Below are 22,525 nucleotides of genomic sequence, written 5' to 3'. Positions count from 1 at the left end.
CTGTATTTTGCTAGCTCTGAGACCATCTTGTGGGGAAAGGGATGAGAATTATTTGGAGGTATCACTCCATCACAGCACCAGAAACTTCATGAAATGAGTCAGAGCTGAAAAATGAAAGGGATACTCCCTTCAGCAGTGGGTTCACATTCCCTGGTTCAGTGATTCTCACATGGTGGAGATTCTGTCCCCCATGGGACATTTAGAAATGTTGGGAGATATTTTGTTGTCACAACTGCAGGGAGGATGTTACTGGTCCAGTAGGAAGAGACCAGGGATGCTGTTAAAAATCCTGCAAGGCACAGGACAGCTCCCACCAGACAGTTACCCATCCAGAATTATCAGTATTGCTGAGGCTGAGAAAGCTTGCCCCTGTGATTGTCAGGCAGGGGACAGATGATCACTTAGGGTTGAAAATTAGTCAAACCACGTGATCTTTATAAGCCCTTCGAAGCTGAGATTCTGCGATTTGGTTAGTCCAACTCTGAGTTAAGTCTACCTTACCGATTGCATGAAGAGCAAACAGCTGATCAAAAGGCTTGATTGGAGCATGCTTGCTTGAGCCATTAGCATGCACTGCGAGTGCCTCACTCCCTCTGCTGCTGATAAAAGTCTTTGGAAACCAGCATGCAGTATTTCTGTTCAGGGTGTCTCTCCTGTACTCCTGGCATTCTTCGGTCCAGGAGCCATACCTAAATCAAAATGCTCATAAGTTTTTAACGCTATAGGAAAGAATGCATTTACTTAAGTAAAAGTAGGTACTCACCTATAGTAGAGAAAATACTGTGTATCCTCAGGGGCATCCTTGCCAGCTAGCCAGGAGCAGTGAAGAGAAACTTGGTATGGCCTTAAGGGAGTATGATTATTCACTGTGGTGTTTGTGGTACATGTTAAATTCACAATCGAGGTTCCAGGAGACCCTAGATGGTCAGTAAGATGGCCAAAAATAAGAACAAAATGTTGCCATGACAGTCTTTAAATCTCGTACTTCCTCTGAAACTGTAGTGGTTGGGAAGGTCTTACCATGAAAAAGTAATTGTTATCACACATTGATAGAAACCTATTTGCAAAGGACCAGCTCACTGTGGGATGAAGCTAGGATTATAAAGCCTGAGTTTCTGACAATAAAAAACCTGTCAGGGCACCAGGGTGGCTCTGTTGGATAAGCGTCTGACTTCAGCTCAGGTCATGATCTCACAGCATGGGTTCAAACCCTGTGTTGGGCTCTGTGCTGATAGCTCAGAGCCTGGATCCTGCTTCCGATTCTGTGTCTCCTCTCTCTCTCTCTGTCTCTCTCTCTCTGCCCATTTCCCATTCATACTGTCTCTCTCAAAAATAAATATTAAAAAAAATTTTTTTAAATGTTCTGTCTGGTGTGCCTGGGGGCTCAGCCGGTTAAGCCTCTAACTTTGGCTCAGGTCATGATCTTGCGGTTTGTGAATTCAGGCCCCACACTGGGCTCTGCACTGACAGCTCAGAGCCTGGAGTCTGCTTCGAATTCTGTACCTCTCTCTCTCTGCCCCCCTCCCACTTGTGTTTCTCTCTCTCTTTCTCAAAAATTAATAATAATAATAATAATAATAACCTTCTGGCTACTTGGGGCTAAGGGGGTGTACATGTGGGATATGCTTGTATGAAAATTTAACTACAATAGATTGTCATTCAGACCTTGGTGCCCAGCAACCTTGGTATTATAATACCACATCTTTCCATAGCTAACTGTGACACTTTAAGCCCTACTTTTCTGGGCCTCAGTTTTTCCACCTGCAAATGACAGCGTTGGTAGAGGAAGGTCTCCAGGGCCACTTCCATCCGAGAATCATGGGAGTCATTGTGTTGCATCATGCAGATGTCATGAATAACACAGATTGCTGCTTGGAAGGAAATGGGTTCTGGCAACACAGCATCATAACAACACTTCTTTGGAGATCCTGTGCACACTTGCGTGCTGAAGGCCTCTTCAACATGCAAAGATATTAGAGAATCTTGTGATTTTCCACCATACCCATCATGTTACATTCCTTTCTGAAGATGATTTCTGAAGATCTCTGAAGATCGTTTGTCTGGAAAGCCTTGTTTTCATTTCAAACTGCATTGTCACCACATTAACTGGTGTTGTTCAGAGCACACTGTGCTGACCCTGGTCTTGTGGTTGCTCAGAGGAGGGAAGAAGCACTTTGGGCTGAGGGTCGGGAAGGACCTCATCAAAGTGAGAGCCTTTTGACTGAATCTCAAACAACAGAAGGGGTCTCTTCCCCTTAGTTTAAGTCAATTGTGTGATCATATTTATCGCTGGCAGCCAGTGTAGTTCAAGGGGGAGAAGAAGACAGGCCCCTTTTGTCTTCAGTGAAGTTAGAGAAAAGGGACATTGGCTACGGTATATTATTACCATGTGCTGTCAGAGATGTTCGCTTGTATATATCCATATACAACAAACATACATAATTTTGTGTCTATGCCTTGTAGTAAATGTACTGTCCATGCACTAAATGACCAGATGCTCCATGCCCAAAGTACAGTTTAGACTCTTCCTGCAATCTGTTTGTCTCTCACCTCTCTTCCCAGGAATTATTTGGTATGAATTCAATTTGATTCAAGGGAGAATTAACTTTTCGTTAGTGTCAACGTGTAGTGGCATGCTCAGAGAATAATTAGAATCGCAGAAATGTAATTCTGAAAGCTGCATTACTGGTAGAGTCCTGTTACTGACTGAGACCTGGAAAAGCACTCTAACATAAGACACACAAAGGTCTGTATCCTGTGTCTACTGTGGATCAGTGTCTGTACTTGGAATCATGGCCATTGTGAATTGGCTGCTATCTGGTCTAGGCCACATGTTATAATGAATAAACGGGAAGATCTTTACAATGCTGCTCTCAGTCACTGGCACAGTTCTGGAGGTATGTTGCTTTTTCATTCAGGGATGTGACAAGACAGTGGTTGAACGATGACCTATGGGCCAGACTGGCTAAGACAAATTGTTAGGAGGAGCACTCACATACCCTGGGACTTGGTGATCCTTCTCTCTTTACTGTGTGTGTGTGTGTGTGTGTGTGTGTGTGTGTGTGTTTCCAAGGGTTTAATCACAAGTATCACTGATTCTAAGTATTAGAAACCCCAGTTTTCCACAAAAGGACAGTATACAGACAGTGGGAGCTGTCTTCTTTCTTCATGGCAGGTTGTTCAGTCTTGTGGTTTCTATGAACCATCAGCAGCTTGCTTCAATTTGGTATGAAAAGTCATAGCATTCAGAACATACACACACACACACACACACATAAACATATATATGTACTGCTTGTTCTCCTGGCTGTAATCAAGCATGAGACACTGTCCCTGCTCCCAACAGGCTCCTAGTCAGAGGTGGCAGGATATAAATCTATTTGTGAAAGATAATGTCATATGTGCCAAATGAATAACACAGCCCATGAATGGGTTCTGGGGAGAAAGCATTCTTCAGTGTATAGGATGAAAAGTATAAGGGCTTTATAGAGGAAGTACAACTTGATCTGGGCTTAGACATATGGGAAGGATTCAGGAAAATAGACAGAAGTGAATCCAGGAAAGCAAAGCCTCCTGGCAAGAATGAGCTGTCAGGTGGGGGTCAAGGTTAGAAAACTATCTGAGAAAAACCGAGGAATTGTGTAGGGTGTGGTTGGAAAATGTCTCAGAGAGACCTGATGGGTCCTGAGTTCCCTGATGACCCTGTGACCTTTGGAGCAGGGCACTGATAAGTGTAAGCTATGTTTGCAGGGGTGCAGCAGATGGGATTGGCAGGTTATGACAAAAAGAAGTGATCACAGCCTCAGGACGATGAGGAGGAGGAAGGACGCTTGGCAGGAACTGCTGACTGACTCCAGAAAAGTCACTTGTCCAACTTTCACCACACCTGCACCGTCAGGAATACAACAGGAGGCCATTAGGAGCCTGCCTTACCAGGTGGGGCTTTAAGTTCAGCAGAAACCCAGCGGCTTGGTGGGAGGGGCTGGCCGTTCCAAGGGACCGTCTGCACACTTGCTGAAAAGCCTTTATGAAGAACGGTTACCCGTTTGCTTTCAGTGTTCCTGGTTTCATACTAAAAATAAACCCCACAAGTCATGATACATAAAAGGGAAAGAGCATTCAGAGAGCTATTTTAATCCAATAGGCATTTTCTTCCACTTTTTAAATGGCACATGAATGAAACGCAATTAAGTACTTTGGCTAGAAAAAAAAATTAGGCCCGTAGTTTCACAGGTATGTAAATGCTTATCCCCAAAGTCATTGAGTGATGAAAATATGCACAGCTTTTTGCACACCATTTGTACCTCAACAAAGTCTGATTTTAAAAAATAAGCACCTATTTGGGATTCTCTCTCTGCCTCTCTCCTACTTGCACTGTCTGTATCTCCCTCAAAATAAATAAACTTTACAAAAGTACAATAATATAATAATTCCTCAATGGTACATGAAGACATTCTTATAAAAACAAAAAACTGTAATTGAGGCACACATTTACTACAATCATCATCTCTAGTGTCCTAGTCTCTTCCCCAGAGGTAACTTTCTAAAAGAAAATTCTCTAGAATTCTGTGTTGGCTGAAAAAATAGTTACTACCAATTGCTTCTCTCTTTATTTGATTTTACTGTGCATCTCCTAGGTATCAGGTGCCTTCACGTATGCCCTGTAGTGGGATACCCCAAAAGTGCATCTCCCAGACCTAGAGTGGTTGCCCGGATTTGAACTTGGCTTCTCTGGTTAGGCACCCGCTGCCTCCCACCTTACTCCAGCACTCTCTTCTCTTTTTCTCTTTGTCTATTTTAAAGGGAACATAAAACCCATATCAAATTCTTTTATCTTCAAAGTGACTAAACTTTCTTTGCTTACTGAGAGAATCGTGGCAAAGTTAGAATGTTCTGTGCTGCTGTTGAATGCTAACCAACATGCATGGTACCAGATCAGGGTCTTTTCAACAGACACCCTACTCGGTTGGGCACATGCCAGAATACCCTTGAGTCAATTCCTCCCCCCCCCCCTTTGTAACTTAGAATTTCATTCAATAGGGAAAATGCAGTCAAAATGAAAATTTGCCTCTAAATAAAGTCAGCTGTCAGAACAAATACTTACGTCTTCTTCTTGTGGAGCATTTATTCTCACATGATAGCCTAGCTCTATATTCACTGGCTCTTGATCAGGATTTGATTCCCAACGCAAAAGAACTTGGGAAAGGCCAGTAACTTTGATAGTGAAGTTGGTAGGTGGGAGAAGTAAAGCTGTTGATGAAAAGGACCAACATGATATTCAATTGTATGGAAGTAGCACTTTTAAATTTTAAAAACTTTTTATTGTATAGTATAGGATTTTAGGATTATTAGAATATATAAAACTCAAATAATGTTGGAAAAAGTTGCTTTAAAACTGCTTTTAACTCATTATCTTTCTAATTTTGCCCAAGTGTTTACCTATAACATATATAGGCATTTTACTGAAAAATGAATATCTCAATATTCATTATAACTATACTTTTCAAACTGAGGGCCATTTATCTATTAATTGCCTGAGGAAATTTATTAGTTTGTGGCTAGAATGTTTTCAATGACATGGAAGAAAATAGAAAATCTCAGGGAGCTTGACATATAATTACTGTTCCGTGAACCTCTTGTTTCCACTACATGAATCTACTTAAATATTTGTATATGCACTGGTTCGTGATGTACAATTAATTTATTTCTCATTATGATTCAAAGTCAAAAAAATGCGTGAGTGAAATTACACATTTATAGAAAAGAGGGCTCTTTTTTCTTTAATGAACCACTCTGTTTTCAAAAGAAAAGCTTTCCTTTAAACTACCAAATCAATGCCTGTTCATTTTAGAAATTTGGGAAAGCACAGGTGAGTAAAAAGAAAAATTGCCTAAAATCCTGCAGCTGAGAATAGTGTTAACACGTGATATAGTCATTACTTTTTGTCCTTGGTATACATTGATACAACTTGTTAATTCCCCCCTTCCCCCCCACAAAACTAGGACAACATTATACATACTATTAGGAAACAGACTTATTCATTTGCTAAATGGTTCGGATGTTTCCACTAACTTTTAATATTTAAGAGCCTTCTATAACTCCTACTTGATGCTTGCTGCATACAGCCTTGCAGGGTTCTGTCTAGATTAGCTGTCCATTATGTTACATAAAATCAAATGTTTATTACCTTAGTTGCATGAGCCATATTTCAACTCCTCTGTAGTCACTTGTGGTTAGTGGCTACTACATTGGACAATGTATATATAGAATGGTGTCATTATCATAGAAAGTCCTCTTAGACAACACTACTTAGGGACCATGTGAAAATTTTCTTTTTCTTAGACTCTGTCAGTACACCATATCCATAGATCAGTAAGTTTCTGAACCCCACATGGTGGAAGGTTTTTATTCTTTGATTATGAGGACTTGTAACCATCCCCTTGTATGGGAAGGCATTCCATGTGTGGTCACCAGCTCCAGCTTTATTCCATAGTGTCCCATAATGCCTGTACACCCGCACATGGAATATGATTCCTCCTGTAGCATAACATTTGCATTCCAGTCAACTTTGCTTTCTTAAAGTATAGCATATTTAAAGAGTTGTATTCTGATATGAATAAATATTCTCCTTTTAAAAAATCCACACAGAATTTCCTAATTGAGGATTATTTGGGAGAAAATAATGTCATCATTTTTGTGATGTATTTTTGTAAAGAAACGCTACTGAACTTAATAGATGTTACCTACATTTTTTATCAGAAAGTGAGTCTGCTCTCAGTATCACTGTAGCCCCCAAGAGAATCAGTAATGCAGGTGCCATGATAATCACATCCTGTAGGAAACAGAAGGATGAAGATCCAAATCACCACCTGTTACCATTTTTAAGAAAAACTGGCAGCTACCTTTTAACATAAAATGTAGTCATTTGCCCATTTGACAAACAGTACTGAACAATCTGTTATGTGCTAGAAATACAAATATGAATGAACAAATCTTGAGTTTTATCCTTAAAATGTAGATGCATAGTTGGAGGGGCAGAAGGAAATGTAAGTGATTAATTGTAGTCCAGTTAAACATTGTTGCAATAAAGGTGTGAATGGAGCACAACAGGGGCACATAGACTTCTGAATTGACTCGTGAAGAAATATCTAGAGTGACAGAGAGGGCAAAGCCAGAAGAGCAGAAATTATGTGGGAGAGGTATTGAGCAAAAGACCACAGCAGATGTTTGAATAGTAAAAACTCCTGGGCACAGTTAATCAGACTGAAAACAAATACCATAACAATTTTCAATAATGAGTATTTAAATATAGGCCCAGAAGCTTAAGTCTAAAAGAATCCCAATGTGGGAAAGAAAAAACTTTGTATCACAAACCTGCAATAAACTTCTGGTACTTTGAGCTGTGGAGAGGCTGAGTTTTCTGATGAATCTACGTGGGGGCAGGGCATAAAAGGAATGAGAAAAATACTTACAGGTCTGAGGAAAAATAAAAACCCATTTCCACCTACTTGAAATAACTGGACAATGAAAATGAGAGTAGAAATGTTCTAATAACTCAGTGCAGCGGTCTGGAAAGAGTGGGTATCATGCCAGCATCTTGTTTTACAAGTCGTCAAAGAAGAGATTTGATCCCTTATTGGGATCTATAGGTTAGAAATCTTGAGTGTTTCCTCTGAAAACATGGAAAGGCATTTTTCATATGAACTGGATTTCAAGGCATAATATCCACAGCTTTCCCCTGTTGTGCACCGCCCTTACTTTGGCAAAGCACTTCCTCCTATTCTCTCACGAACCCCTTTGATTCAGTGGGTGGCCCACAAGGCTATTGACCAATTTACAGTGAAGAAAAGGAGTCCGAAAGGTTAACTAATTTGCCAGTGGTCAAACAGCTAATAAATGATGGAATTTAGACCCAATCTTGCGTTTTCTAACACCAAAGCCTATGTTCTGCACTAATTTAAATGACTTCTAGTTTTCAGTTTAAAAATTTATTTAAAAAGGGACTCAATCAGAAGAGCATGACTCTTGATCTTGGGGTTGTGAGTTTGAGCCTTCCACTGGGTATAGCAATTACTTAAAAATAAAATCTTAAAATATTTATTTAAATGGGTTGGTATTTTGCAAATATAATGCTGGTAGAACCACAGAAGACAGTCTTTGTCTAAGTAGCAAAACAACCCCCAAAACAAAAACAAAACAAAACAAAAAAAAACAACTATTTTTTTAGCTTACTATTTAACCAACTTACTACTTAACTTACTACTATCAGTCTTAACTTGGTAATGAAATTAGTAAAATATCACAGTATAAAAGATAGAGACAGAATACAAATCCTTCAATTTCTTTTTCAAATAAAAAATACTTGTGATAATAATAACTTCTTTTACTCTGATTCCATACTGGGTAGAAAAAGAATTTTTAAAATGGCAATGACCATAAAAGCAGGTATTTTAATACTTTAAAATTTTTTAACAACTAAAAATGTTAATGAGTTAAAGGGAAACATTAGTAATTTACTGAACCTGAGAAGCAAAGATGCAAAAATAAAACCAAAAAAAAAAAAAAACAAAAACCCTTTAACAAACAACACTGTTTGCTCTGCAACTTGAGAAGGTCATGTCTTTGAAATGTCAGCACTTCCTGAAATGATATCGTATATGCTCTAACTTTGCACTAATTGTCATTAATAGGAATTCCAGGTCAGAAAAAAAATGCAAAATTAATATTCCCTAGTGACTTTTACTGACGGGCAAAGTAAGTAGTAGGTTGTAACCAAACGCCTATATTTGCCCTTTGCAGTTAAATAATTGACATGATGAAACTGTTGATTATCTAAGTGGGGGAGATAATTGAATATTTTACATGACCAAGAACCTTCTCTTCAGATTTGTTGTGTACTGATTGTATAGCTGCTGAAAACAGAATTACTTTTCATATTTGATCACTCACAAATTTTTCAGTGGTTAACTTTTTTGCTATAAAACAGCCATACACTTATTTCCACATCTCATTGTGATAGTTTCTGTTCAGTAAGGTGATGCTTTTGAAGGGAAATCACTTGTCATATAAACACAAGATACCCCAATAGAAGTCTAAATAGTAGTGAGAATGACAATTTTTTGTCAGCTAGACAAATTCCCCTGAAGACTGGATATTACTGGAGCTTCAGCAATTGATGTATTTTCCATAATCCTGTGTGCTGTCTTCTGTTCCCTGAAAGCTCTTCCAGCTTCTGTCCATGGCCCCTGAGTATTTCTAGTCGCACGCATAGCAATGAGCCTTTGTAGAAAAACAACCCACATCTCTCTGGGCCATGTCTCTAATACAAAGATACATTGTTCGATAGATGTCAACTGGGCAACATATCATTGTACAAGAATAGAGTACATCTTATCTTAAAAAATACATCAAAATGACAATATGATCAATTACTTCTCATGGCTGCCAATTAAAATCTACAAGAATACGATCAAATTGTTAAAATAAGATTCAGACTAAGCAGAATGAAGCAAACATGGATTGCCTACCTACAATCCTCATAAATACAAGCTCAGCCTTGTAGACATATCATAGGCTACTCGTTCATGTGACATTTCATCGAGTCAATGTAAAATTCCTCGAGTGCTCTCTAAGAATCTGGCTTCTGGTAAATGTTAGATTCTTTGAAATTTGGAAGAAAACAGGAGTACAACCTGTCACACTACAGATGTTTCCAGAGAGTTGGGTCAAGTTTTAGCAATTGGCAATGGATTTCCCCAGTGTTCCTAAGAATTGGTCAAATTCTACCGAAGTTCAGACTTAAACACACTTTCCCCTCTTTGTTCCTTTTCAACTTATTATTGTTATTTTTTTTTTTTTTTTGCCTGGGACATTTGTCTTTAACCAAAGTTGTATATGCAACCCTGTTTTTAGAGCGTTTTTGAGTCATTTGTGGTGACATTTAATTCCAGACTCACGCTCAGTGTACAGAAATTGAAGAGTAACTGAGAGGATTCATGCTCTGTTAGGCTCTTAAAAGTAGAGAGTTGACTTTGTACTTCCTCTTTTTTTTTCCTGTGCAATGTAATCAGCAATAAAACTCATTGAGGGAGGAAGAATAAATAAATAAACCAAGGTGTAACATGCAAATGGCACCTTTAGCCCTTAGGTATAATGCATTACCCACCCCACCGCCCAATGAAAAACTGTGCAGGCTTCCTAAAAATATAAATGAGTTATAAGGATCCCATATAATGCATGATTTTTTTTTTTTTTTTGGATTTGGGTGAATTGTCTGAAGTAGTCATAAAATGTAACTCATGGGTTCAAATTGTTGCCCTATCTTTTGCCATAAATGATCTTTTGCCAAGGTAGAAATGGTGTTGCCAAAATGAGCAGATAGAAAAATAAGCAAGGAGGACTTTGCTGCTAATCTCCCAATGGTGATTAAATGTCTGCCATCTAATCGCCCGTGGTGTGATGTGTCATCCCACATCCAGGATCCCCCCTCCCTGGGCTTACCTGCCTCTGGGGATCCTCTTGTTTCCAATGAGCATGCTCAAGAGCAGAATTCAGGGACTAGGTCCATCCTATTGGTGCATTCAGCTGCAGCCCCAGCACCTAGCACAGTATCAGACACAGGGCAGATGCTGAATGTGTCTGGCCCTGTATATAAAAGAGGCAAATTAATACAGTAGCCTCACCAAGTCAAGCTCTGTAGGGTAAAACCTAGCATGCGGACAAAATAGACCACAGCAAGGCAGGCTGGGCGCATGTAGCAAGGATGGTCCATTTGTGGGAGGTGTGATACGTTTGGTACCTTGTCTAAAATTTCCCTAAGCAGCATTTCAAGTACCGAAAACAAATGAGGTGATTTGATGTTCAAATCTTTATTATGTTTTGAAATGCAAGCTTTTAACCAATAGCTACATACATTTATATATTTTTTCAATACAAAGGAGGACATAACCTTTCGTACACAATAAAAATTGTACCAGGTAGTGAAATTTTTGGCATGATAATTCACTAAACTGGGTATCAAACACATTAATCAGTAATGGCTTTGAAAGCAGTCACTGTCATATGTTTATAAATGTTAGGCTCATAGGGTACTGAAGGATTTTGATTTTTCTCTGTTTATTAAATTTTTCCTTCAATCCATTTCTTCTGTGTGTGTGTGTGTGTGTGTGTATACATATATAGTAAGTTTGTAACTTTGAGTAAATAGTTCACAAAACCGAGTGAGGTATTTCAGCTCTTTAGATTTCAGCTATTTCATTTTTTTGTACATTTTATATCAAGTCAAACAATCTTCAAAATCCCAGAACCCCCAGGAGAAACAAAAGGCTGGATGCCTTCAGTTAGATACAATGCGATCTCCTTTTTGCAGCTGTTTCTTAATTTGTAGCTTTCTTAATTAACTCTGAAACTTCCTCACCAAGATATTTAATTAAATCCTATGCCCTGTTCTCCAAACTCATGTATTTTCTGAGAAATCTTGGCAGAGTATATATTTTCATTTTAATCCCTACAGTGTTTGCGGCAGTGGCAAAGCAAGCCCCTGTAATAAGTATCAACAAAACCGTAGGTGTTTTGTTAGTATGACTCGCCTTGCCATGGGTTTGCCCTCCCCAGCTACTTGGCCAATATACAAGAATAGAACGCTGTACTCAGAATCAATATGACCTGCCTGATAGACATTGTATATAGCACCATTATTGGTTCTGTCTCTGCTAATAATAGTTATGAGGGGTTTTGTTTCCCCTTTTTATTTAAAAATTTGCCATATATTTATAAATTATTATTTCTCACTTTTCTTATCCCCCTCCCCCCACCCCCACGGAATGAAATTGTTAGGAGGTGGAGCACAGGGTCATCTTGGAGGGGAAAAAAAGGCATTTACTCACTTTGCGATGAATCAGCCTTGGATCCCCACTTGCTGAGAAGTGCGGTGGCCATGCCATCAGACGCAGCTGCAGGGGCATTGAAAATGAATCTTATCTCTAGCTGCACTTTTTGACTTAGAGGAGGTTCTTCTTTATTGTTTCATCATCAACAGCTGTAATGGTTACAAACTCACAGGCAGTTGGCTTCACAAAGGGAGGGAGACAAGGCTCCTCTCAGTATAGATCCAGGAGCATTTGTAAGAGCAATGAGGGGCCAACCCTAAAGGAAACTCCCAAGTGAATGAAATGAAAGAAACTCTCTTGTGCAGATAGCCACTATCTGATAACGGTCTCATCTGTGTTTTCCTTCTCCTTCCAGATGTTTGGCTCTGCTCAGGAGCTGAAATGAACATTTATTCCTGGGTGGCAAGGTAACCAAGTTTTCGGCGGGTACTCTCAAGCATTGCGTTCCTAGGATCTTTATATGTTTCATTCAGCGAAGGTATGTATTGTGCCCTGGTCACCTACACAAGTCCAGGCACAGAATATGACAAAAAGAATGGCGCCCCAGGAACAGGTCTTGCTTCGTGCTGAGCATTAGCCCTTCCCTGCGTTGCTAGCAGGTCCTGTGCCTGCAAGTACGTGTGTGCGGGGGAGGAGGATCAGGGGGAGGGGGGTCAGGGAGCGTTTCTGGGTGTCATAAACTGTTGGCAGCTGGAGCCTGGCTTGTACAAATGACGACAATGGCAGTGTGGGCCTGCAGCAAGGCCCGGGGCCTTCTCCCTCCTGTCATTCCCCGGTTCCCAGCAGGGCACCTCACTGTCCTCAGTATGCTTTAAGTAAACTCGGTTGCTTTTTCCTTTTCTTTGTTCCATTTCTGTCCAGGAATTTTGAGGTGACTGACTAGCAACACTAATTTAAACAAAACAAAACAAAACTATGGCCCAGGGTGTGTGAATGGATAAGACAAGCACTTATCGTGTTTAGCATCTGAGCCGGATACTAGTCCTTGCCTTTGTAAGGGGACCTCCAGTCTTACCCCAAGGAGCTGAGTGATGATGGCCCGTGAAAAGCCAATGCAGGGGGAGTGGGAAATAATTTGGCAATTGCCAGGTGAGATCAATTCTGTGTGCAGGGTGGGGAACCACAGGTTCCCTGAACGAGCCTTCCCAGGAGGCTCAGTGTTTATGATGAGTAAGGACGGTGAGTGGGGTTCTTAAGGTGCCCGTTGTAGCAGTTGCCAAAATGAAACTGGACCAATCATTATTGGAGGACCTAAAAAATGTGATTTCCTCTGGGGAAAAGGAAAGTGGCAGAAGGAACAGAGCGAGATCCATTTATTTGCTAAGAATTCCCCAGAAAAGTTGAGGTGGAGTATCAGCCTCTGACCTCCTCTTTGATGTCCTGCACATCTAATTTTAGGTGTAGCATACTTGTCACTATAGAAGCCCTAAGAATAGTTATTAATAATTGTAAGGGCCATGGTTTCTGGCCTCCAAGTTTGCTTTCACGTTCTGTTTCTTACATTCATTTACTCAAGAAGTATTTACTGAATGTTGCGGCTGCAGGAAGTTTTACCTCAATACCCAGGATTCGTTGTCTTGCAGCTTTGCAGAATGAATAGGTGGACACAGAATAAAATGAGCAGCAGAAAGGGTGCCCGGGTGGCTCCCTCGGTTGAGCGTCTGGCTTCGGCTCAGGTCATGACCTCGTGGTTTGTGGGTTCGAGCTCCGTGTCAGGCTCTGTGCTGGCAACTCATAGCCTGGAACCTGCTTCAGATTCTGTGTCTCCCCCTGCCCCCTCTCTGCCCCTCACCTACTAGTGCTCTCTCTGTCTTTCAAAAATAAATAAATGTTAAAAAAGAAAACAAAAAAAATGAGCAGCAGGCAAAAGTTTATTACAGTATAAGATCAGAAAGGAAGAATAGTATTAAAGAAAGCTCTCTTTACAGAGAGGGGGCATTTGAAAATGAATGTCTGACTATAGGCAGGGGACTTTGTTGTATAGGGTTTGGGTTGGCCCTCTTCCTTCCCCCCTTGTTCCTTCTCAGGCTCTACCCTTATTGGCTAGGTAACTCCAAATGCCTAGTCAATCCTTTTTGATTGGCTCGTTTCCATTGTATGAAGGGTGGTCTATGGCCATACTGTTACTTGTGGGTCATATGTCTTATGGTTTACTTATTTTTAGTCAGGTTTTTTGTTAAATTCCTGAGGGAAGTCTGAGGGGGAGTGGGTGGTGTCTTGTTGCATTCTTAAGAGGAACCTTATGACTGAGAGAGTTTGCTTCAGGTCATATATTCCCAGAAGAAATGTTGTAAAATATTTTCCCCACCTGGAGACTTTTAAGCCCTAGCCTCTCCCTTTCTGCCTATTGATTCCTATCATACTGCTATGCACAGTTCCAGGAACTGTTAAGGATATAAAGAAAATTAGATCTGGCTACTACCCTGGATACCATCTTCTTGGGTATATGATCCTTTATCAACTCTACCGATAATAATTTTTAAAATGTGCTCACATTTTGTCTCCATGTCCTATTTCTACTTTAGCCTGAGGGAAAGTGAGGACTTTGTAGAGTTTACTTTTTGTGGCAACAATTTTCTTCCTTAGAATAAAGTGTAAATGTCTAAAAATGATATGATGGAACATGCGTGAAGAATCCCCCAAATTGTTTTTGTTGTTTTTTTTTAAGTGAAATCCAATCTATCTGTATTCTTTTCTTTTATTTTTTTTAATATTTATTTATTTGAGCGTGAGCAGGGGAGGGGCAGAGAGAGAGGGAGACAAAGAATCTGAAGCAGGCTCTAGTTTCTGAGGTGTCAGCACAGAGCCCAACGCAGGGCTCGAACTCATGAACCATGACCTGAGCCCAAGTCAGAAGCCCAACCGACTGAGCCACCCATGCGCCTGTGTCTGTATTCTTTTAGAAGAGAAATAATCTGGGTTTAGCCAAATAGTATAGGTGAAAATATGAATGGAATAACAGGAGCTCAGGATTCAGTGGCTCCACCTGGGACCCTTGTTACTGAAGCTTACTGAGGGTATGTATTGCTAGGAATCCATTCCATGGAAATAAGGTGAATTGTAGACCAAGATGTATTTGAGCGAAAAAGAGTGAAATTCATGGTAGCTTTACTTGTAAAAAGTAATACAGGGATGATAGAGAGATAGCTTTCAAAGGTTGAAAGATGTAGATAATAAGTGCTATGGAAAAAGGTTAAAAACAAGAGGAGAGCAAGTGTACACAGATAGACAGATTTTTTTTATGATTTCATTTTTTGATCAACAGACCAAACTGATAGGAGTGGTTATCTCTAAGCGGTAGGTTATTAGTTAGCTATTGCTACAGAACACCCACCCACAAACACCACAGCAGTAAACATTGATAAGCATTTGTTTCTTGCCCAAGTGTCTGACTTTTGACTAGAGCCTGGCTAAATTTGGCTGGCCTCCAGATCGTAGAGTGGGGTCATGTGCGTTCGAAGCACCTGTCCTTCACTTGGAACCAGTGGCTACCCAAGGCAGATCCTTTTTACAGGTGATAATGAAAGTACAAGAGAGCATGACCAACTGCACAAGGCTGTTTCAAATATCTGCTAATGTCATATTCACTGACATCACAAGAGTCAGAACAGAATACATGGTCACACCCAGGGTCAAATGGACTCAGCCCACAGTATAGTCCACCCACATGATAAGGCCATAATAAGGGTATGGATGTATACAACTGCTAGCCAGCAGTGAAGAATGGGAACCAATGATGGGGTGCCTGGGTGACTCAGTTGGTTAAGCTGCCAACTCTTGATCAGGTCATGAATTAATGGTTCATGAGATTGAGCCCCACATCAGACTCTGTGCCAACAGTGGGGAGCCTGCTTGGGATTTTCTGTCTCTGTCTCTCTGCCCTGCCCCTGCCCGGTGCTCTCCCTTTCTCAAAATAAATAAGTAAAATTTATTAAAAAAAAAAAAGAATTGAAACCAATGGTGTATCTACTGTACTGGGATGAAGATATTCTTTAATTTCTTCTTCTGCTCCTGTATACACAAATATTTTATTCTGTATAAATGGAGGAGAATAAAGCATTAGAGACATGCAGATCAATGGAGTAAAACTGCGAGTCCAAAAATAAGCTCTCACATTTATGATTGATTGATTCTTGATGAGGATGCCAAAATAATTCAATGGAGAAAGTAACAGTTTTTTGACAAATGGTGTGTAAATATGCAAAAGAATGGTGTTCAAGCCCTACCTCATACTATGTTCAAAAATTAACTCCAAAGAAATCAAACACTTAAAAGTGAGAACTAAAACTATGAAATTCTTAGAAGAAAATGTAAGCATAAATCTTAACCTCACATTAGGCAGTGGTTCCTTAAACATGACCCAAAATCATAAGCAATGAAAGGTAGATACATTGGGCTTCAGCAAAATTAAAAGTTTTTATCCTGCAAAGGACATAAATGAAAAGACAACCCACTGAATGGAGGAAAATATTTACAAATTACATATCTGGTAAGGGACTTGTAACCAAAAAAATACGAGAAAATCTTCTAACTCAACAATGAAAAGACAAATACCCCAATAAGACTATGGATAAAGGATTTGAGTGGATATGTCTGCAAAGAAAATGTACCAATAACCAGCATATACATGAAAAGCTGCTCAACATCGTCCATCGGAAAAATGTAAACCAAAACCATAAGGAGGTACCTCTTCACATCCACCAGGATGGTTAAAATAAAAAGGACAAATAATAGTGTTGTTGAGGATGTAGAGAAATCAGAACCCTCATAGACTACTGGTGGGAATGTAAAATGGTACATACACGTTGGAAAAGTCAGACAGTTCCTCATACGGTTGAACAGTCACTATATGACTCAACAATTCCACTTGTAGACAAATACCTGAAAGAATTGAAAACTGAGATTCCAAGTTCTCAAAAATTTGTGTGTGAATATTCACAGCAGTGTTATTCATAATGGCCAAAAAGTGGAAATAACATAAATGTCTGTCAACCAGTGATGAAGAATATGTGGTATATCCATCCAATGGAATGTTATTTAAGCAATAAAAACAAAGTACTGATAGATGCTGGAACATGGCTGATCCTCGAAAACCGGAAGCTAAGTGAAAGAAGCCACTTCACAAAAGACCAAATGTTATATGATTCCAATTATATGAAATGTCTAGGATAGGAAAATATATAGACATAGAAAGATTAGTGATCACCTAGGCTGGGTAGGGGGAATGTGTACCAATAGGAAGTGAATGCCAATGGCCGTGGGGTTTCTTAGGGGGTAAAGAAAATGTCCATAATTGATTATGGTGATGATTGCCAACTCTTCGAATAAGCTACAAACCATTGAATTATATACTTTATATAGGTGAAGTTTATGATCTGTGAATACATCTCAATAAAACTGTTAAAAAAAAAAAAAGAAGACGCCCTAACGAGATGTAACTAGAATCCTAGATAGGTATTAGAAGAATTCCAGCATAAAATCAATCTGTAGATTTACCATGGAAAGCTAAAATTCACAGCATGTCTTTAGTGAGTAAAGACTCTCAGCAGCTGAAGCATCATGAAGTGTTAGTAACCTGTTCTTTTTTTTTTTAACTATTGCTTTTATTGCTTTTTCACTTACACTGAGATATAATTGACATAAAATGTTATATAAGTTGGTGTACAACATAACGATTTGTTGTGAGTACCTATTGCAAAGTAATTTTGCAGGGACCCATTCTTTGCTTGCAAAGCCAGATACAGGAAATCAACCAAAATGTGAAACAAATGAACCATACAATTAAGCTTACTTTATGAATGTAAATTACTATTCACTTTCAGTCAGAAGATAACCTACTTCATGCCTGAGGCCGTGGATTGCTTTATACATTTTATCATATCACAGCCCTATAAACCTATTCTACAGATGAATCAACTCGGAGAACTTAGCACAGCTCCATTGTGATGCTCCCTACAGTTACACTGCCCACAATGGCAACACTTCAGTTGTTTAATTGTCATAATTATTTTAAAAGAAACAATATAACAAATACTCAGTAAGGACTAAATATCTTACTTGGTTGAGGTGCAAAGAAGAGATTCCTCTTGAGAAATTTCCAATTATTTTAGGTTAAGTCTGAATATGATTTCCTATGGGAAGACTTCTCTGACTCGACTCTCTTTCCCTCAAGTGTTCATTCAACAGCTAAGTCTATTTTATTTCTATACTATACTGAATATTATGTTTATATCTCTGTCTCCAACACTAGACGTGAAGGCAGGCCTTAACTTGATCTTGCTTGGTTTTGTCAGAATCCATCATAATATCCAGTTTTAAGGAAAGAAGAGGCAGTTTGTGTTGTTACAATAGGGAATTCTGTGTGATTCTACATTTGAAGGTAGAAATGCAACGAGAACATCACAAGGAAGCTGGTTTTAGACTCTTCTTGGTTCTGATCTGAGGCTGCTGCTAAGTCAGAATTTTGAAGGTGATTATTCACAGTCTTTACCCTTGGGCCTCTGTTCTTTTAACTATTATTGAAGTCCCATCTTTTAAAATTAATGACCCAGTATGAAATTTCAGAACAGCTAAAATTGATTTGTCTATTTACTTACCTCTTTTAAATGTAAAATAAAATTGCATTTGTGTGTAAAATCCCCCAGCACCAATGAAAATGGCGATTCTACATTTTCTGAGAAATCTCTTTATTTGTCCTCTGGGAGATCTTAAACTTTAGTTGGCTTCTATTAAACTTTTATGAGAACAAAACGAGTGGATGACTTTTCCTTCAAAGAGGTAGTTTCTATTGTTTCAAAGAAACAACACATTGTTAAAACAGAACATGTCTTTTAAACAAATTACTCAGTGTTGCTTCCCAAAAAAAGAGGGTGGGGGTGGGGGAGGAGTTTGAGGAGATAACCAGCATCATTCCCAAATTGCATAATCTTAAAATTAGGTCAAAATTTTGTTATTTATTTATTTATTTATTTATTTATATCCAAGTTAGTTAGCATATAGTGCAATAATGATTTCAGGAATAGAATCCAGTGGGGTTTTTATCTGACTTGTCTGAATATTGCCTCAAATATCTTCCTCAGGGGGCCTGAAGTGCTATTATAAATTATTATCTTTATGTGAAGCATTATTCTCCTTTCACTGTCCTGTTTCAAAATGTAGATACTCCTTGGAGCAGCGATGTATTAAGGACACTGACACCATAGGTCCTGGAGTTGGGCGCTGGCAGGTGGGGTAGGGAGCTCTGATCTCAGGGTTATCACTCTGCTATTTAATGGTTTTTAACCTCTGCTCAGCCATGTGTTTTTAATTGAAATCAAATCCTCTGCCTAAAACCAGAAATAGGAACAAATGGAGCAAGGAGTTAGCATATTAAGGTCGACACAGTCAATGTCCCAAGTTGACCAGCCAGTCATTTTGTTCTGGCTTTCAAGATGGACAGAGGGAAACACCGGAAGCTGGAAAGGACCAAAACCAAAACCAAAACAGATTCTCCCCACGTGCCTGCAGAAGCAATGCATCCCTGTGGATCCATTTCAGACTTGTGGCCTCCAGAACTGGGAGACAATACATTTTTATGCCAGGCCCTTCCAACCCATTTTCCATGCTGCTGTCAGAGTAGTCACGTGAAAATAGAGTAGGTTTATGAAAACCCCTACTTAAAAAACCTTTAATGTCTTTATATCATCATTAAAATGAAGTCCTAGTGTCATCCTGTGAAGGGCCCAGCCCTGCATGATCTGGTCCTGCCTGTTTCTCCAGCTTCATCATGTGCACTAGTGATTCTGAGTCAGAATGTCTGAGTTGAGAATTTTCCTTGTGTTCCTCACTACCCATGTGACCTTAGACTAATTAACTTCTCCCTGCCTCTGTTCCTCAGTGGGAAGTATCTCATTGGATGTTCCTGAGGATTAATAAGTTAATACGATGCCTGGTACTGTTTAAGCATAGTATAAATTACTAGGTAATCTCATCATTACTATGAACATTCACACATGCCATTGGCACATAGTAGACACCAAATAACATTGAATGAATGAATGAATGAATGCAGTGTGACATTCACAAGTCTTTCATACACCCTGTTACTTCTCTATGATTTGCAGACATGATTCAGTTTTATTTTTATTAAAAAAATTTTTTTTAAATGTTTGTTTATTTTTGAGGGAGAGTGAGAGAGACAGAGTGTGAACAGGGGAGGGGCAGAGAGAGAGAGGGAGGCACAGAATCCAAAGCAGGCTCCAGGCTCTGGGCTGGAACTCATAAGCAGGGAGATCATGACCTGAGCCACCCAGGCACCCCAGAGATGACTCCGTTTTAAGGGAAACTTAGATGAACAGAGACAACCAAACATTTGGGAACCACATTTTCGTTCCTAGATATATAAACTGGAATAAAAATATTTGATTCACTGTAAAGAAAAATGAAGGCCATCTACTCCTGACGGAATATTTAACCATTGCAATACATACCAACCAACATTAATGGGTTTTCAAGCCAGCATTGATAACTAAGACCTGAAGTTTGTATATACAATAAATCTAAAATTTTATCTCATTTTCTTTACTTTTTAATAATCCGTTGCCTTTTTAAAAAGTTTATTTATTTACTTTGAGAGAGAGAGAGAGAATGCATGCATGAGCGGGGGAGGGACAGAAAGAGAGGGAGAGAGGATCCCAAGCAGGTTTCAGTGAGGAGCCCATTGTGGCCTTGAGCCCACCAAGCATGAGATCATGACCTGAGCTGAAATCAAGAGTCACATGCTTAATTGACTGACCCACCCAGGAGCCCCAGTAATCTGTTGCCTTCTAACTGAAGAATAATACTCATGGCTTTGGTGTTTCTATGGCGTAACAGAAACTTGCCCATTCCTAACAGTCCCCTGTGCTCATATTCACTTTTGGGTAGGTACTAGACAATAAGAATACTTCCCATGGGATTTTCATGTAGTAAATGTCAGTTCTGTCAGTTCCTTTGCAGGTAAAGTTATATTTCCCTTAGGAGAGATAATAGTAAACATCTTGTATGCAGGGGAGAGAATATTTGGATTGCTTTGGCTGTCCTTACCAGTGTCCTGGAGTGGGGTGTTGAGGGGCATTCTTTCTACAGAGTTCTCTTCTGCTTTAGTTTAATGGCCTTAAAGTTCTTCATTCTACCTTCATATGTGAATGCTTTAAGAGTTGAACTTATTTGAATAAGCATTTCTTGGGAGGCTAAAGTATGTTTTTTAAACTTTCACTTTCTAGTTTTTGGCTAATATATGGAAAGAAAATAGTTTGGTCAGGTTTTTTCAGGTATAATTTACATACAGGAAAGTTTACCCTTTTTTAGTGTACTGTTCCCGTGGTTTGACAGAGACAGTCAGGAAATCACCAGCATTATCAAGATATATAACATTCCATCACTGGCCCCCAAATTCATTCATGCCACTTTGTAGTGAACCCCTCCTTCCAGCTCCAGTTCCTTGAAGCAAATACTCTTTTTTCTCTCTCTGTGGTTTTGCCATTTTCAGGATGTTACATGAATAGAATCATTATGTAGCCTCCTGAGTCTGGCTTTCTTGATTTTACATTTAGATATATTGTTGTATATATGAGGAGTTAACTCTTTTCTATTGCTAAGTGATACTTCTTTTTATGGATGTACCACAGTTTACTTATCCATTTATCTGTTGGAGGAACTATGGCTTATTTCCAAGTTTGGATGATGATCAGTAAGGCTACTAGAACCATTCACACACATTTTTTTAGTGTAAACGTATGTTTTCATTTGTCCTAGCTAAATATCAAGGAGTAGGATTGCTGGGTTGTATATTGAGTAGGTATAACTTTATCAGAAACTGCCAAACTGTTTTCCAAAGTGGTTGTAGCAGTTTGTATTCTCACCGATGGTGTATAAGGTCCCGTCAATCCACATGTCACCAGCACCTGATATTATCAGGTTTTTGATTAAAATATTCTAATAGGTACGCAGTGACATGTCACTGTGGTTTCAATTTGCATTTCCATAATAACTGATGAAGTTGACTATCTTTACATGGTTGGTTGACAACCTTATAGTTTCTTCCGTTACAGTTATTCCTACGTTATAATCTATATCTCTATAATTTTAGAGATACTATTAAAATTAGAATTTATTTATAACTATTTGCTGCTACTGAATAAAAATACATGTGTTTTCAATTATTAAATGTGAATCCTAAGACCTTGCTAAATTCATTAACTCTAATAGTTATGTTGATTCCCATATAAACCATTATGTCATTTGAAAACAGTGATGCTTCTTTCCTGATTATTATATCTTTTACGCCTTTTTCATGCCTTATGTTAATGGTTATGAAGTATGGTAAAATGTTGAAAAGAAGTCATTAACTGGGCATCTTTTTCTTGTCATCAAGGGAAAAGTAGTCAGATTTTACCATTAAGGATGATAGTTGTGGGACACTCGGGTGGCTCAGTTTATTAAGCGTGTGACTTTAGCTCAGGTCATGATCTCAGTCCTGAGTTCGAGCCCCATATCTGGTTGCTGTCAGCACAGAGTCCACTTTGGATCCTCTTTCCCCCTCTCTCTGACCCTACCTGCTTGCACTCTCAAAAATAAACGAACAGTAAGTATGATAGTAGCTATACATTTTTCATAGA

General features: G+C 39.2%; 1 protein-coding gene across 2 annotated transcripts in view; it reads right to left on the bottom strand.

Annotated features, from left to right (window-relative positions):
- The window catches only part of IL5RA (interleukin 5 receptor subunit alpha), a 40,809-nt gene extending 28,297 nt beyond the window's left edge, over positions 1-12,512 (bottom strand). Inside the window, exons 1-8 of one of the 2 annotated variants that reach the window (XM_015066058.3) lie at positions 11,886-12,512; positions 10,501-10,644; positions 7,375-7,429; positions 6,748-6,832; positions 5,105-5,250; positions 3,934-4,072; positions 764-917; positions 502-689 (exon numbers count right to left, since the gene is read on the bottom strand). In XM_015066058.3, the coding sequence (XP_014921544.2) occupies positions 502-689; positions 764-917; positions 3,934-4,072; positions 5,105-5,250; positions 6,748-6,832; positions 7,375-7,429; positions 10,501-10,535 (802 nt within the window). In that variant the 5' untranslated portion in view covers positions 10,536-10,644; positions 11,886-12,512. Of the gene's footprint in view, positions 1-501; positions 690-763; positions 918-3,933; positions 4,073-5,104; positions 5,251-6,747; positions 6,833-7,374; positions 7,430-10,500; positions 10,645-11,885 lie in introns of those variants that run through there. The other variant, XM_053219034.1, reaches the window with a different exon arrangement.
- Positions 12,513-22,525: the final 10,013 nt, after the last annotated feature.

This window comes from Acinonyx jubatus, chromosome A2 (genome assembly GCF_027475565.1).
Source record: "Acinonyx jubatus isolate Ajub_Pintada_27869175 chromosome A2, VMU_Ajub_asm_v1.0, whole genome shotgun sequence".
Taxonomy (NCBI): domain Eukaryota; kingdom Metazoa; phylum Chordata; class Mammalia; order Carnivora; family Felidae; genus Acinonyx; species Acinonyx jubatus.
This window is presented reverse-complemented; position numbering and strand designations above follow the sequence as displayed.